At 41.4% G+C, this 13,961-nt stretch overlaps 2 protein-coding genes across 2 annotated transcripts; one reads left to right on the top strand and one right to left on the bottom strand.

Annotated features, from left to right (window-relative positions):
• The first annotated feature begins 361 nt into the window (after positions 1–361).
• On the top strand, positions 362–10,015 carry LOC136542368 (uncharacterized). Its single transcript, XM_066534769.1, has 13 exons — positions 362–965; positions 2,362–2,511; positions 2,611–2,823; positions 2,893–2,982; positions 3,133–3,249; positions 3,729–3,998; positions 4,092–4,248; positions 4,606–4,683; positions 5,362–5,462; positions 5,892–6,062; positions 8,121–8,195; positions 8,958–9,053; positions 9,419–10,015. Exons 1-13 carry the CDS (start codon positions 537–539, stop codon positions 9,752–9,754), a joined length of 2,283 nt encoding a protein of 760 aa, XP_066390866.1. The 5' UTR covers positions 362–536; the 3' UTR covers positions 9,755–10,015.
• Positions 10,016–10,075: 60 nt separating this feature from the next.
• Positions 10,076–13,204, bottom strand: LOC136542377 (protein LAZ1 homolog 2-like). The gene is made up of 9 exons (XM_066534779.1): positions 12,923–13,204; positions 12,433–12,647; positions 12,227–12,283; positions 11,789–11,897; positions 11,437–11,621; positions 11,262–11,350; positions 10,786–11,035; positions 10,476–10,718; positions 10,076–10,385 (listed from the first exon to the last, which is right to left on the bottom strand). The coding sequence occupies exons 1-9, from the start codon at positions 13,146–13,148 to the stop codon at positions 10,080–10,082; spliced, it is 1,680 nt and encodes a 559-aa protein (XP_066390876.1). The 5' UTR covers positions 13,149–13,204; the 3' UTR covers positions 10,076–10,079.
• Between the last annotated feature and the right edge of the window lie 757 nt (positions 13,205–13,961).

Genomic DNA, 13,961 nt, shown 5'->3' with positions numbered 1-13,961 from the left:
TTAAGTATTCGTGTTCATGAAATATTCTTTAGTTAAATGTTCATGTTGATAATTAATTAAAATTTTCCATAAAATAGCTTTAGCTATATTTTAACATACCTTTTAAAAGTTTTAGAAGATCACCGCTAATGTGTTCAAAATTCTGGATGGAAATGCACCCAGAAACTGCGGAGACAGGGAACGTCCTCATGCCGCGTGGACCACGTCCATCACCATCAGAGCACGAGAAAAATAACAGGCCTCCATGCCCGGCTGGTAAGTGGTAACCGCACCGCCCCTGATGCTCGCACCAGGCTACCACGCTGGCTGTGGCGGCCTGGCGGGGGCCTCGTCTCGTCTTCCTCTTCCTTCCCACAACCGCATGACTCCCACACATCATTCGCCTGACCTCCCTTCCACTTAAGCCTGTTTGGTTCCAGGACTAGACACTAGAGGCTAGAGAAACCACGCCAAAAACCAGCTCGCGATTCCGTGCTCCTCCCACTCATCCGCCCCGCCATTCCCACCGCCTCCTCGCCCTCCTCTTCCGGGCGGCCATGGACGAGGCCTTCGCGCGCGCGGTGGAGGACGGCCTCAAGCTCACCAAGCGCCTGGTCCTGCCCAACGGGGGCGGGCTGCCCGCGCCGCGCCCGCACCTGGCGATGGAGCGGGAGCGGGAGCGGGAAAACGACCCCGCCGCCGCGCTGCAGCAGCTCTTGCCTTCCGCGCCCATGGCGTACGCGGTCGTCGTCGACCCGGCCGCCGTCGACAGCCCCGACGTGCCCAGCTACCAGCCGCACGTGTACGGCCGCCTCGACCCGCCCGCGCTCATCCCGCTCCAGATGCGGGAGGTCGACCTCCGCGTCGACTGCGCCGCCGCCGGCTGCGCCACCGCCGAGGTCGCCCTGCGCGCGCGCTGGTGGCTGCACTGCATCACGCGCAGCCGCGCGTGCCACTGCCGCATCGTCGTGCCCATGGGCCACCAGGTCCAGCTTCCCCGCACTCAATCCTTTCCTTGCTCTTTGCTTCTCCGATCGATTTGCTGCCACTGTTCTGCTAGATTTGGATATGGTTAGGCGTTGGAATGATTAGCATTCACTTGCATCCACCGGCAGCTTGATTCGTGTTTAGGTGGATGGGCCCCCAATTTGCTGTCGCTTTGGACTGTGCTCTCCGGATCACGCAGATCAGGACCTAACCCTGTGCTATTATGTGTTTACTCCTGACCTACATTTGCCTGGATCATGGCTGCCATTGGGGCCATCGCCCTGCCTTTCTGTTGCCAGTGGATTCCAGCATGGTTTCCGCACAAAGCAAGACAAATTCCTTGCTTTCCATGCTACAAGAAAGTAGCATCGGATTGAACTTGCTAAGGGATAGCTTTCTTTGTGCACTTGTCCAACAAAGACTTCCACTACTGGATTCTTTTGTGCTCGTCGCTGTTGTACAGTATTTGGAGAATTGCTTCACTGGAACCCATAATTCTGGCCCCCCAAAAATGCACGCCTTCAACTGTAATTCTGAGAGACAGAAGTAGTGTGGACTACTTTTTATTTGGATTAGGAGCTTTGCTTTCCCCAGGAGAATTACTAAAACATGTTCAGTTTATGACTGTATGATATAAATTTCTCCTGCATTCTGGTGTTGGTTGACAACCACTTTAGAGAAGGCTTGTTTCATGGAACTTGGGAACTGTGCATGAGGAAGTTCTATTTCTTTCATTTTTAGTGCTGTTCCTTGCGCTCTTTCAGATGTTTTGACTTTTGAGTTTAGGAGGAATTCCATTTTTGCCCTCGAACTATCATGAGAGTCCGATTTTTGGCCCCTGAACTCATATACCAGACAACTTCGGCCCTTCAACTATTCAAACAGGGCGTTTTTTACCCTTCAGCTGTTTTGAAGCTAGGAGTAGTTTTTGCTGACATGGCAGTGGTTTTGCCACGTAGGATGGGTTTTAAATAATGCATATCAGTCCAGTTACCAGATTAAAAAAATGAGACCCCAATTTAATGGCTAAAGTTGTCTGTCATTTGGGTTGGGGCCCCAAAATCGTACTCTCATGATCATTCAAGGGCCAGATATGAAATTCTTCCTTTAATTTAACAACTCCTTTTCTTTGCAAGTTAAATTTTGTAGCTTGATGATACCGACCATAAGAGAATTAATGTCATTTATGTACCCATCAGTGTGCATATCATATGGATTCTTTAATTTTGAGAAATGCACATGCCATGACTGTAAGCACTTAATGACTTAATAACTAAGAAAATATATATGTGCTACTGTATTTTTATTGGCATTAATTTTCGATGCTTATATTATCTGAAATAATTCTAGTGTGATTTTCTTCTGGCATCAATCTAAGAAAAATTTCACTAATAGGGTTCAATTCTAGGCGCTGAGGTTACTGTTGGGAAAAGATCTTACAATTCTCATGTAATTGATATAGAGGATAACTGTGCAGTGAAGATTGCAATGCCCGAGAGTGGGGGTCTTTTAAAACAGGAACTATTTTCCTTGACAATACCACAGGTATTTGCTACATACTTTTCCAATCGTTCCCAACTACTAGCTTCAAGCTTCTATTAGCCACATTGGTTTTTGTTGATTTAGATTCGTTTATGTATCAAGGTTGGAGGCGGAGAAGATATATTTGCCACAATCAGATGGTCACAGAAATTGCTATATCACAACGGACAGTTTTCTGTTGAAGTACCTTTTCGTTTCCCGCAGTTTGTGAACCCTTTGCCAAAGGTTTTCATGAAAAAGGAGAAAATACAGTTGACTGTGAATAGTGGTGTGAGTAAAGAGGTTTTATTGCAGGGAACAAGCCATCCCTTGAAGGTAATCAAGTATTTAATGCTTTTGCTTTGCAACATATAATTACCGCTCAATCTTCTGCTGTGGTTTCAGGAAAAAAGTAGGCAAGGTGAGAAATTATCTTTCCTGCACGAAGCAGTTGTTGAGAATTGGTCAACCAAAGATTTTACCTTTGCATATACTGTGAGTTATCCGGTGCCTTCTCTGAGTTACCTGTACCTGTTTGATATTTTCATTTATGCCTGTTCAATTCTTCTAATCTTACTTCGTACTTTCAGTGGAGATGAGAATGCACTCATTTGCCCAACTTTTATTTTGTCATCATGTTTATAGGTTTATTCTGGTGATTTGTCTGGTGGAGTTCTCGTGCAGCCCTCAACATTGCGTGACTATGATGACAGAGATATGTTCTGCCTTTTTCTTTTACCTGGAAATAACGAGAATAGAAAGGTAGTTCCTCTTGCTTGGGTGTCATCATGTTGTCTCGACATCATGAATAAACACTTGTTAGTGGATACAATTTGATGTTTGATGGTTACAAATGGTTGGTTATGTTTTCGTTGAGGTGAAAATCAGGAGGTAAATCCATAAAAGGCTGTAGTAAGCTGAATGGAATTTTTTTTTTTTTAAAATTGCAAATAACTCTAAATTTCTGGTGCTGTTAATTTATGTTGTTTCTCAGACATTTATATCTTTTCAACGTTAGCATGAAATCTTTTATTTCTCATCCATTATTGAAGATATAGTGACTCTATTTAATGGTATGAACAATATTGATTTGACATGAAAATAATATATAGTGGCTCTATTTAATGGTATGAACAATATTGATTTGACATGAAAATAATATTTATTTCGTGACCCCTTTTTATATTCGTAAAAGTCCCTCCTCTATGGTAATTTATTATCTCATTTGAGTAATCTGATAGGTCTTCAGAAAGGCTGTTGTTTATCTCATTGATACAAGTGGAAGCATGCAAGGAAAGCCTCTTGAGAGTGTTAAGAATGCCATGTCCACTACTCTCTCTGATCTTATGCAAGGAGATTACTTCAACATAATAACATTTAATGATGAGCTTCATTCATTCTCATCACGTTTGGAGCAAGTAAATGAAAGAACAATTGGAAATGCTATTGAATGGATGAACCTAAACTTTGTCGCTCAGGGTGGCACTGACATCATGCATCCTTTGAGTGAGGTATGACGTATGAAGACAATAACAAGTTAATGTTTGTCATATGTTCGATGTCACCATTGTTGTTCATGTTTTCCCTCTTTTCTTGGTTACAAGGCAATGGCTTTGCTGTCAAGTTCTCATGATGTCCTTCCACAAATCTATTTTGTTACTGATGGGTCAGTTGATGATGAACGGAATATCTGCCATACTTTGAAAACTCAGCTTATTAAAAGTGGATCTAAGTCTCCTCGAATTTCTACTTTTGGGCTAGGTAATATCTTGTACCATAACTGGTTGTGTATTGCACCACTGATCCAACTACTACTAAAAAATCATATCAAGCTGAACCATGTAGGCAAATTCTCTGTTGTTTTTTAGAGTCATGTATGCATCCTTTAGTTCAACATCTTCCTATGGAGATATTTGCTTTATAATTTCTTTTGAACCACTCAACTTTGCTAAGGGTACTCCTTAAATCTTGTGAAAGAACTAAAGTGCACTAATATTGTTTCTTGTCGTATGTGGTATGTGGTGGGCATAAAATTTGATTTTCTTACATAACACTGCTGATTTACTTGTCAGATAAATTTTCTAATTGTTTTCCATAATGCTGGAAACAACATATTAGGTTCATACTGCAACCATTATTTCTTGAGGATGTTGGCATCTATTGGTAAGGGTCACTATGGTGCTGCATTTGATACAGGTATGGACATGCTTCTCCCTTTTATCTCAGAAGCCAAATGTCGCCCCCCCCCCCCCCCCCCCCCCCCCCCCCCCCCCCCCCCCCCCCCCTCCTTTTCCCCTGTTCTGCGTACAATATCTTTTGATGGAATTCAAGTATTGCATTATGCTCTTATATTTTTAGTCCCAACTTGTAGATTTTCTTCTTTGACATTCCGTGCTATAGCTTGCCTAGATGAGCTCATGCCTTTTTAGTTACCCCGACCTGCTGATATAAGTAGAAAGCAACATGATGCATATCTCAGATAGTCAGATATCATCTTGGTCTTCTAGATCATAAGTCAAGTCAAACTTCGTTCAATTGATCAATAAAATTTGTTGCTCTTGCATGATCAAAAGTTAGCCTAATGCAAGTTGCCAGGACTAGAAGGCTTTTTTGTTGTTGCTACATGATCAAAAGTTAGGATTTTGCTACCGATAAAATGATTTTTGTTTAATATGTTGCCAAAATTAGTATATTCATATAATAGGCATTCTGATATCTTTTTTGTATTTCCATTGAGTCCAGCAACTATGGGTTCAAAACAAAAGGCATTATGGATTCTTATCTAGTAAAACTAATGAATATTAAATATGTTGACTGGAGGTTAATCAAATTTGTAAAACTGAACTTTCTTTATTCTGATTTTTTCCACCTCAGGATCAATTGAGTGTCGAATGCTTCAATGGTTCCAGAAAGCCTCAAGCACTATAGTGTCAAATGTTTCCATTGATGCCATAAAGCATATTCAAGATTTTGAAGTGAGTAATTTTTAGTGTACATTCACTGTTCTGTTGCTGCCTGTGAAAGAGCAACCCATGTAATTACCTTTTCTATTCTCCTGATGATAAGATTATATCTACTATACAGTGTGATACGGTCTCCTTTCAAAGTAGCTGTTCAACTACCTTGTGCACACAACAAGAAACAAACTGTCCACAGCAATTGATATATTGGGCCAGAACAGAGGATAAAGCTGGGTCTACTATTGAAATGATGAATCCCTTAGATTATGCAACTATTTTAAAAGGAAGGATTACCTTGTAGATGCATGTAATTTTTAGGCCATTGTCATTGCAATAAGAAAGTTGATTAAAGCCGAGTGAACTGTGTCAGTATCTTAGCCATTAGTTTCCTTATCTGGTTATACAGCTATGTTTCTTACATTCAAGCTTTTCTTTTCCAATCAGGTGGATTCTGAATATATTCCAGACATTTCAGCAAAATATCCATTGTGTGTTTCTGGAAGGTACAATGGCAAGCTTCCGGAGACACTTATTGCCAAGGGTCACTTGGCTGACATGAGGGAAATATCTATTGAATTGAAAGTCCAACATATAAAGGATATACCTCTTGATAAAGTAAGATACTCAATACTCCTTATGTAGTTATTTTCAGATGATTTTTTTTACAATTACTCTGACCTGCTGATGTACATCAGTCAATGAAATAGACAGTATAAGTATCAGAGTAACTTTGATGGTCAATTATTTTAAATTGCCGATACAGATACCTTGTACAAAATAAGAATGAAGTTTTCCTCTACCTTAAGGCTGAACTCTATTGGATTAATTTGAAGTGGCTTCTTGACCCCAAGAAACTTACAGTGTAACCAGATATATTGGAAGTGGCTTACCCATCTGTTTTATGCATCATTCCAAGTGTTCAGTTAAAGATTGTGCAGTGCGAGCACTAAACAACGTAGCCAAATAAAACATGTAAATGCAATTTGTTAATTTGACTTGACTTTGAACCATTTCCTCTCTTGGCACACTTAGACACACAGCCAAAGTTCTATGGTTTGCATGATTATGACTATATTACTGGTGTACAAGGTCGTAGTACCAAATTGTTCTCCTATTTTGAATTGTTTTATGGGACAGATGCATATTGCCTTTGTCTCATTCAATTTGCACATATGCCACATAATAAATGCATAATTGCAAATGTAGCACTGCAATTACATGTAATTGACTACACTTCCATCATAACATGTGGCATTTGGGTAGAGTTTCTTTACTATGAGAAAGACTCAAATGCCCCATACCATGCATAGCTTGAATTTAGATCCAGGAAATTGTTCCGGCATTTTTCATCATGGGATGCATACAACCTTGTCCATTATTATAGAGTGAAGCTGCAATCTCAAATAAATATAATCACCCAGATGATGCTTAAAATATTAGCCACATTGCTTATTATTAAATTGCCAGTTATTCTTGGTAAATGAGTTCATGGTAACGACCTCCAAAGCTTGGGATACCACTTGTATGTCCTCCAATGCCTGCACCTTTTGAAACAAAGCCCAATGTCTGAAGTAATAAACTCCCCTGAAGATGTTCGCATAAAAGACATGTATGTCTTTTTATCAACAACAGATATCATTTCAACATAGCCATATAGAGCATAGAGCAGCTACCTGTAGAGCATAGAGCAGCTACCTGAACCTAAAAATTTCTTTCTTTTGCTCATGTCCCACACCCAAAAGATAATCCACCAACATGTGCACAATACTTGTAGATGGACTTGTACCTAGAGCAATCTGGAGTTCTGTAAAATGCGCCAAACTGATGTAGCAAAATGGCAACTGAAGAAAAGCGGTGAATAGTTTCTTTGTGGTTGCAAAAGCAACACCCTCGCTTTCCATTCCAACACTTCTGACCATATTTGTGCAAACTGGACCTGTGGCACAACAGAGCACAAACAAGGCCTGTTTATTTCAGTGATGTACTCATCCATTTTTGGTAGGAAAAATTACTAATATTGATCGCAAATGCACTGAAAATGCCATTTTTTCTTGTTATGAAGGCAATTCTTTTAGAGTTGAAGGCAATGCCAAAAACCTTCAAATAGTTTACATCATCCTGGATGGAAAGACCACTGACCACCCAACTCAAAGCCATTCCAGACAGTCCAGCAAATCAAAACCCCAAACAGCCGGTAACTATACTAAACCAGGAACCAAAATACTAGCAGTCACAACCCCAAACTACCCTCACAGACAGATTAACCGAATGGGTGAATACCACTTTGTCTTGCACTTGCAGCCCCATCTGTTATGAAGGCAATCGCTCCAATAATATGCTGAATACTGAATTGATGTTTTAATTGCTGAAGTCTGTAGTCATGAAAGTATCTGCATATCCTTGATCAAAAAAGGATTTAATATTCACTAGCCACTTCAATTTTTGCTAAATCCCTCACTGTCACTGACAATTTTGATTTGAGACAGAAGTTAGAGCCACAATGTATGGCATATCCATCCTCCCTTGAAATATTGTTTGCAGTGGCCTATAAGAAATTAATTATTCCTTGAACTAAACAAGTACTCTTGGTCTACTTACGTTTTTTTTCTAGTCTACCCCAACTTGTTTGGGACTAAAAGGCTGTGTTGTTGTATTTGCTGATTCCGATCTCAGGTATTGGCAAAGCAACAGATGGATCTTCTCACAGCAAAAGCATGGCTTATGGAGAATAAAGAGCTCGAGCAAAAGGTAATTTTAATCCATTAAAGGCTAATTCTTATCTGTCGTGTCACTTTGTATGATATGTTCGTTCTTTAATGAAATTGTACACACCTTTTTCTCGAACACGCAAGAGAGCTATGTGCATCAGAAATGATACACAGCTGTCCTGCATATTAGAGAAAAAATATGCTAGAATCACATCAGCTAGTGGCTGAACACTGAAGGTCCTTAAATGAACACTGCAACCAAGATGCTGAAGTTTTAGTATGACTGTTGGTGCTCGTTTTAGGGCAGTATTTAATGTCTATTAAAAATAAATTCTTAAACTGTGAAAGAATCACCAAAATCACGAGATGGATAACTCAATTTGTTAATTTACGAGTCATTAACAAAATTATCTGTTTTGGTGATGGTTTTGACAAGCCTCGCATTTACCTATGAAACAAGCATATCGATTGTCTCAAATTGCGCTCGTAGTTTTATACATTGCTTTCTTTTCTGCCATTGCCTTTTGTAAGGTATTACTAGTACTGAACTACTGATCCTTTGTGATAGTAGTCCTTGCAATCAAGTATCGTGATGTTGCAACTTTGTCACTACTGTATTGTTTAGCTGTTTTCTCTTTTTTTTCTCGTCAAGAGTGAAATAACCACCACTGCATTACAACTAGAACCGTTATACATCATGGCTACTTTCTGCCAACATTTAGGGTTGCTGCAGTCTATTTCTGTGCACTTAATAACAATAGTTTTTTTTATAACATTATATCCTCTCTGCTTTAACTTACAGGTTGTGAAATTAAGCAGACAGAATAGCCTTCCTTCTGAGTACACACGCATGGTACTACTTCAAACCAGCTTGGACAAAATAGATCCAGCACAACAGGTCGATTTTTTTTTTCCTACAAAGCTTATATTTCTATAATAACTAAATTTTGGTTTATCGTTAATTCAAGTTAATTAAGACTGTAAACTATAAGATCAGAGCAACAGGGCCATACAGAAGGCAACACACCTTTGAATATTCATGTTCATTTTTGTTTCTTCAACATTTTCATTGGTCCATTTGGAAATATGGACTTTAATATCTTACATGAAAGTACATTCTCCGAAGAGTTTCAGAGACAACTTTTATACCGAGACTCAAAGCACACTGCTTGCACCAATATATGATGGTTTATGCTAGCCAAAATATGTATTTAAACTAGAAAGCCGCCATAATCTGTGACTAATACTGCTGTATTTGATCAGGCGAAGAATAAACCAACAAAACAAAGCAGCCCAGATGAGCTACCAGCGATGCCGCTTGGTGGCCTAGCACTGGGATTTGGTGATGTTGCGGCGACAAGGGAGAACCTGACAACAGGATTCGGAGACATGAAAGCACCGGAGAAGTTTGTGATATTCGAGAAGGCCGTTGGCTGCTGCAGCCGCGTGGCGGATTGCTGCTGCTGCATGTGCTTCATCAAGGCGTGCAGCAAGATGAACGACCAGTGTGCCATTGTCATGGCGCAGGCCTGCGCTGCCCTCGCGTGTCTGGGATGCTTCGAGTGCTGCTCAGAGCTTTGCTGCGGCGGGCCGAACTGAGGGCTGAGGCACATGAGCAAGTTGGTGAGATTGTGTTGTATAGTAATGTAAATGTAAATACTTCCATTAATTAATGTATAGAATAGGCATCACGTGTTTATCTAACTTGACTCGATCAAGAAAAAGCATCAGTTTTCTGTATGTACATCTTTCAAGAATGAACTATACATAAGTTGTATGCAGCGTCGATGTAATTCTAATCACTGTATTAAGGGACAGAGGATGGTTTAATCCCAGAACAGAAGGGGAAAAGTACATAAACTATGTACACGTTTTTTCCACTTTCGTTAGCTTTATGCAATTCTTCAGATGCTTTGGGTGAGCGCTACACTTCATCGTCCTTCTCTGTTCTTTTGATTTCCACATCAGTCTCGACCACGGCAGTTTCACCTTCCTTGCCACCATCTTGCACCTTCTGTTCGACTTCAACCTCTGCGTTGACTGCAACAGGTTTGCCATCCACCACATTCTCAGTTATGTGCTCCTCCACATCAACTTCAGGTTCTTTCTTGTCCCCTGGCTTCAGCGAGATATGATGGAACTTCTCCTGAATCTTCCCAACGCCTTTCTCGACACCTTTCTCCACAGGTCCAATCGCTTGTGAGATTGTAAGGGCAACATCCTTGACAACCTGAAGAAGTAGCCAGTAGTAATTATGTTAAACATGAACAACTCTGAATTCAGGTGCCAAGGTATTGAAATTCAGAAGCCATCAGTTTACATGTTGGCCGCCACCGAGGACAACATCCTGCACGCTCTCCTTGATGCTCGTCCCTGGAGCTTCAACATGGGTCTCCTGCTCCTCAATGGTAGGTGGTGTACTGCTTGTATCATCGTTGACATCTAACTTCGCCTCCATTTTACTTTCCTCACATGTGACTTCCCCATGATCAAGTACAGGGATGCGCTGCTGGTATGGCTCCACAGTGAAGACATAGGTGTGTGCTACAGCTGCGATAGCCATCTACCAGAAAGGGATTAGAGTTTTACCCCCAAGTAACGAGGAAGAGATGGTTTACCAGGAGGTGTACCTCAATGCAAATGAGGAAGTCCTGTAGTGCGTTCTGCACTTTTCCCTCTTTGGGCAGGAGTCCAGTTTGGCAAATGATTGCAATGCCAACTCCTTGCCACCAAGTGGCAAATACAATGGCCTTAAAGCTTATGAACTTGGCTAGTGGCCTTATTGCCTGTAGTTTTTCATGTGTTGCATTGTAAAATTTTACAAGACAATACAATGCCCATGTCTGGCTGAAATTTATGACAATAGCAATATAAGGATATCTGCATATAAAAGCACGACATGTTAGGAAACAACATAGTAGCAACATAATAGTGAAACATAATTATTTGCACACAGAAAGAAGGGAAATACTGAAGAGTTTCTTTTTTTAGTAGAATATAGAAATAAGTTTATGAATCTGATGCAATAAAAACTCAATTTTGGGTTTCCTCAACCTCAGATGTTTTGCTAATTTCGATAACCAAAAAAGGTGAAAAAGACAGATACCCGTAATTCCACTTGAATTCACCATCGCCATAGGCCCCAAAAGGCTCCAAGATCAACGCCAACAAAGCACATAGTGTCTTCAGAATCATCTGCAATTTTGTCAAACAAAGTTATGGCATGTCATTATCTGCCAGTGTCGGGTAAGGGAACATATTCTCATTATAAAATAGCTCACATATTGCACAAGACCGAATTTTATAATCGTGTACAAGTTCTCTCCCAGAGCATTAGGGTCACAAAAGAAACTGTAGACTCTGCTTCGGTTATGAGCTTGTGTCCTGTCTTGACTCTCTAGCAACTGCTCGCTCAGCTCATCCCTTCTTCTGTTCTCAAGCAAATGGAACACTTGTCGTTCCCCGCCTGAAGCGTAATGTAACAACAAATGAAAAATGAGTGCAACTAATAATTCAGAGAGCTGACAGAGTGGGAGCATAAATATGTAGCTGATCATCACAAGATTACAATGATCCCTCTAGAGAACAAAAAAGATCACAAACATGCTGATGCAGATTATTCTGCAGTATTACCAAGGCAAGCGACCAAGTATCGTCCAAAGGCATACAGAGCAAAGGCTTCGTAACAATTCCGCAATATATCACAAGCCAGAGAGAGCTTTGAATTCCACAGCGAAATTATCTGAAAAGAATCGGAAACTGGAATGGGATATCAATTCATGTCAGTACCTTTGCATTGTAAGGAAAATTAAAGGAGATCCTAAATCAAAGCATCCCAACTACTCTGAAAGGGCCAATCTTGACAACCACACGTCCAGTCATCCACACCAGTACTTGAAGCCAGTTAGTGAAACACCATTCGACCATTCATATTTTGTTCGCGAAGTAGTGAAGAACTACACTGATATTTTCTCAAGATAAGTTCTCTATTGATGCGAAATGACAACTACTTCTAGTAATAGCATTTCTCTGCCTCGACTGGGCATCAGAACAAGCGGAGCTAGCGCTTACAGATTCAGAGGCATAAACAGGCACCATAAACAGCACAGCTATGATCCACTTCTGCTCCTGCAGGATTTCAGCAGCAGGTGAGTACAAATGTTCAGCACGGATAACAACAAACAAGCCATAAACATCAGTTACACACACCAGGGGATCACTACTTTTTCATGGAATGTAATGTGGCGTAAACAAAACTAAAAACATCAGTTACTTACGGCTGGATCGTTGTACGATCTGAGGTGCTGCAGGATGAGCCAGAGCGAGATGAGGAGCGCCACAAGCGCAAACGCGGCGCCAGTGAGCACCGCCGGGCCGTGGATGTTGCCGTACAACTCACGGAAGCTAGAGGAGGATCCTCCGTCCGATGCCATCGCTTCATCCCACATCCAATCCAAGGCTCTCTGCACTCTGCAGCAACGACTTCTCTTGGCTGCAGCACAGACAGCACAGGGGAGGGGAAGGGACTCAAGGGAGGACCTGAGTGACACTCGCGGAAGAAGTTGTTGGAAAAGAAAAACAATCAGCTGCAGACCAGTAGAAGTTGTTGGAAAAGAAAAACAATCAGCTGCAGACCAGTACTCCGCCGCGCGGCAAATGAACTGAATCCGCGACGAGCTGGACGGGTTGGAGTGCCCGTACCAAAAATTAAAAAGAAAAAATTCTGCACGAGGAGACGAATCCACGGAAGCTAGGGTATCTCCTTACCAACGGAAGCGGGAAAAGAGGAACCAATCGGAGCTGGCGCGGAGATCTCCGGTCCACCCCCACTGCAGCTGCAGGGATGGAGGAGGACACGACGGCGGCGAGAAGGAAGGCGTGAAGGACGCCTGGCCCGGGATGGACGCGTGGAGCACTCCGCGCGCGGGATAGTGGCCACGCCCGAAAACGGTCGGATCGGATATGTCGAGAGCTGACCCATTCCGTTCCGCATCGGAATCGTAACTCTGCCGTTTTAGGGGGTGTTTGAATGTTTGATGTAAATCAGGAAGACTAAACATAAGATAATTATAGAACAAATTACATAAGCCGTGACTAATTCGCAAAATAAATTTATTAAATCTAATTAATTCATCATTAGCATTTGTTTACTGTAGCACAATATTGTCAAATTATGGACTAATTAGTCTTAATATATTGGTTTCGCTAATTTCCTGCAAAGTATTAATGGTTTACTTATAGGGAACATATCTAGTGCAAACCAACCTCTCCGTGCAAACCGTGCAAACCAACTGCGGGGGAGAGGTGGGAGGGGGGATTTGCAAAAGTGTAATTATGCCCGCTCCTAATCACACTTTTGCAAATCCCCCCTCCCACATCTCCTACGCAGTTGGTTTGCACAGTTTGCATAGAGATGTTGGTTTGCACTTGATACGTTGCCTTACTTATAACCCAGTCCCAAAAAGCCTCCTCCAATAACTTTAGGTCCGTTTCGCTTCTGCATTGCACAATGAAAATTATCACAAAGCTCCTTGTCAACAGATTACAAGTCTACATCATGCGACTTGTTCATCAAAAATAATATATTTTCATCAAATCAAGGACTATACAAGATTGCCTTGCTTGGCCTTTTGAATACCTTCACCTTTGTCATCACTCTAAGAAAGAACTTGTCATTCTTAAGCTTCACTTTGAGAAAGCATTTAACAAGGTTGAGCATGAGGCAAGGTTGAGCATGAGGCTATGATACAGGTCATGTTGCCCAAAGGTTTTGGACCCAAGTGAACGAGATGGATGAAAATGATTT

The sequence above is a fragment of the Miscanthus floridulus genome, chromosome 1, assembly GCF_019320115.1.
Source record: "Miscanthus floridulus cultivar M001 chromosome 1, ASM1932011v1, whole genome shotgun sequence".
Taxonomy (NCBI): domain Eukaryota; kingdom Viridiplantae; phylum Streptophyta; class Magnoliopsida; order Poales; family Poaceae; genus Miscanthus; species Miscanthus floridulus.
The sequence above is the reverse complement of the archived record's forward strand: the minus strand, read 5'-3'. Positions and strand labels throughout refer to the sequence as shown.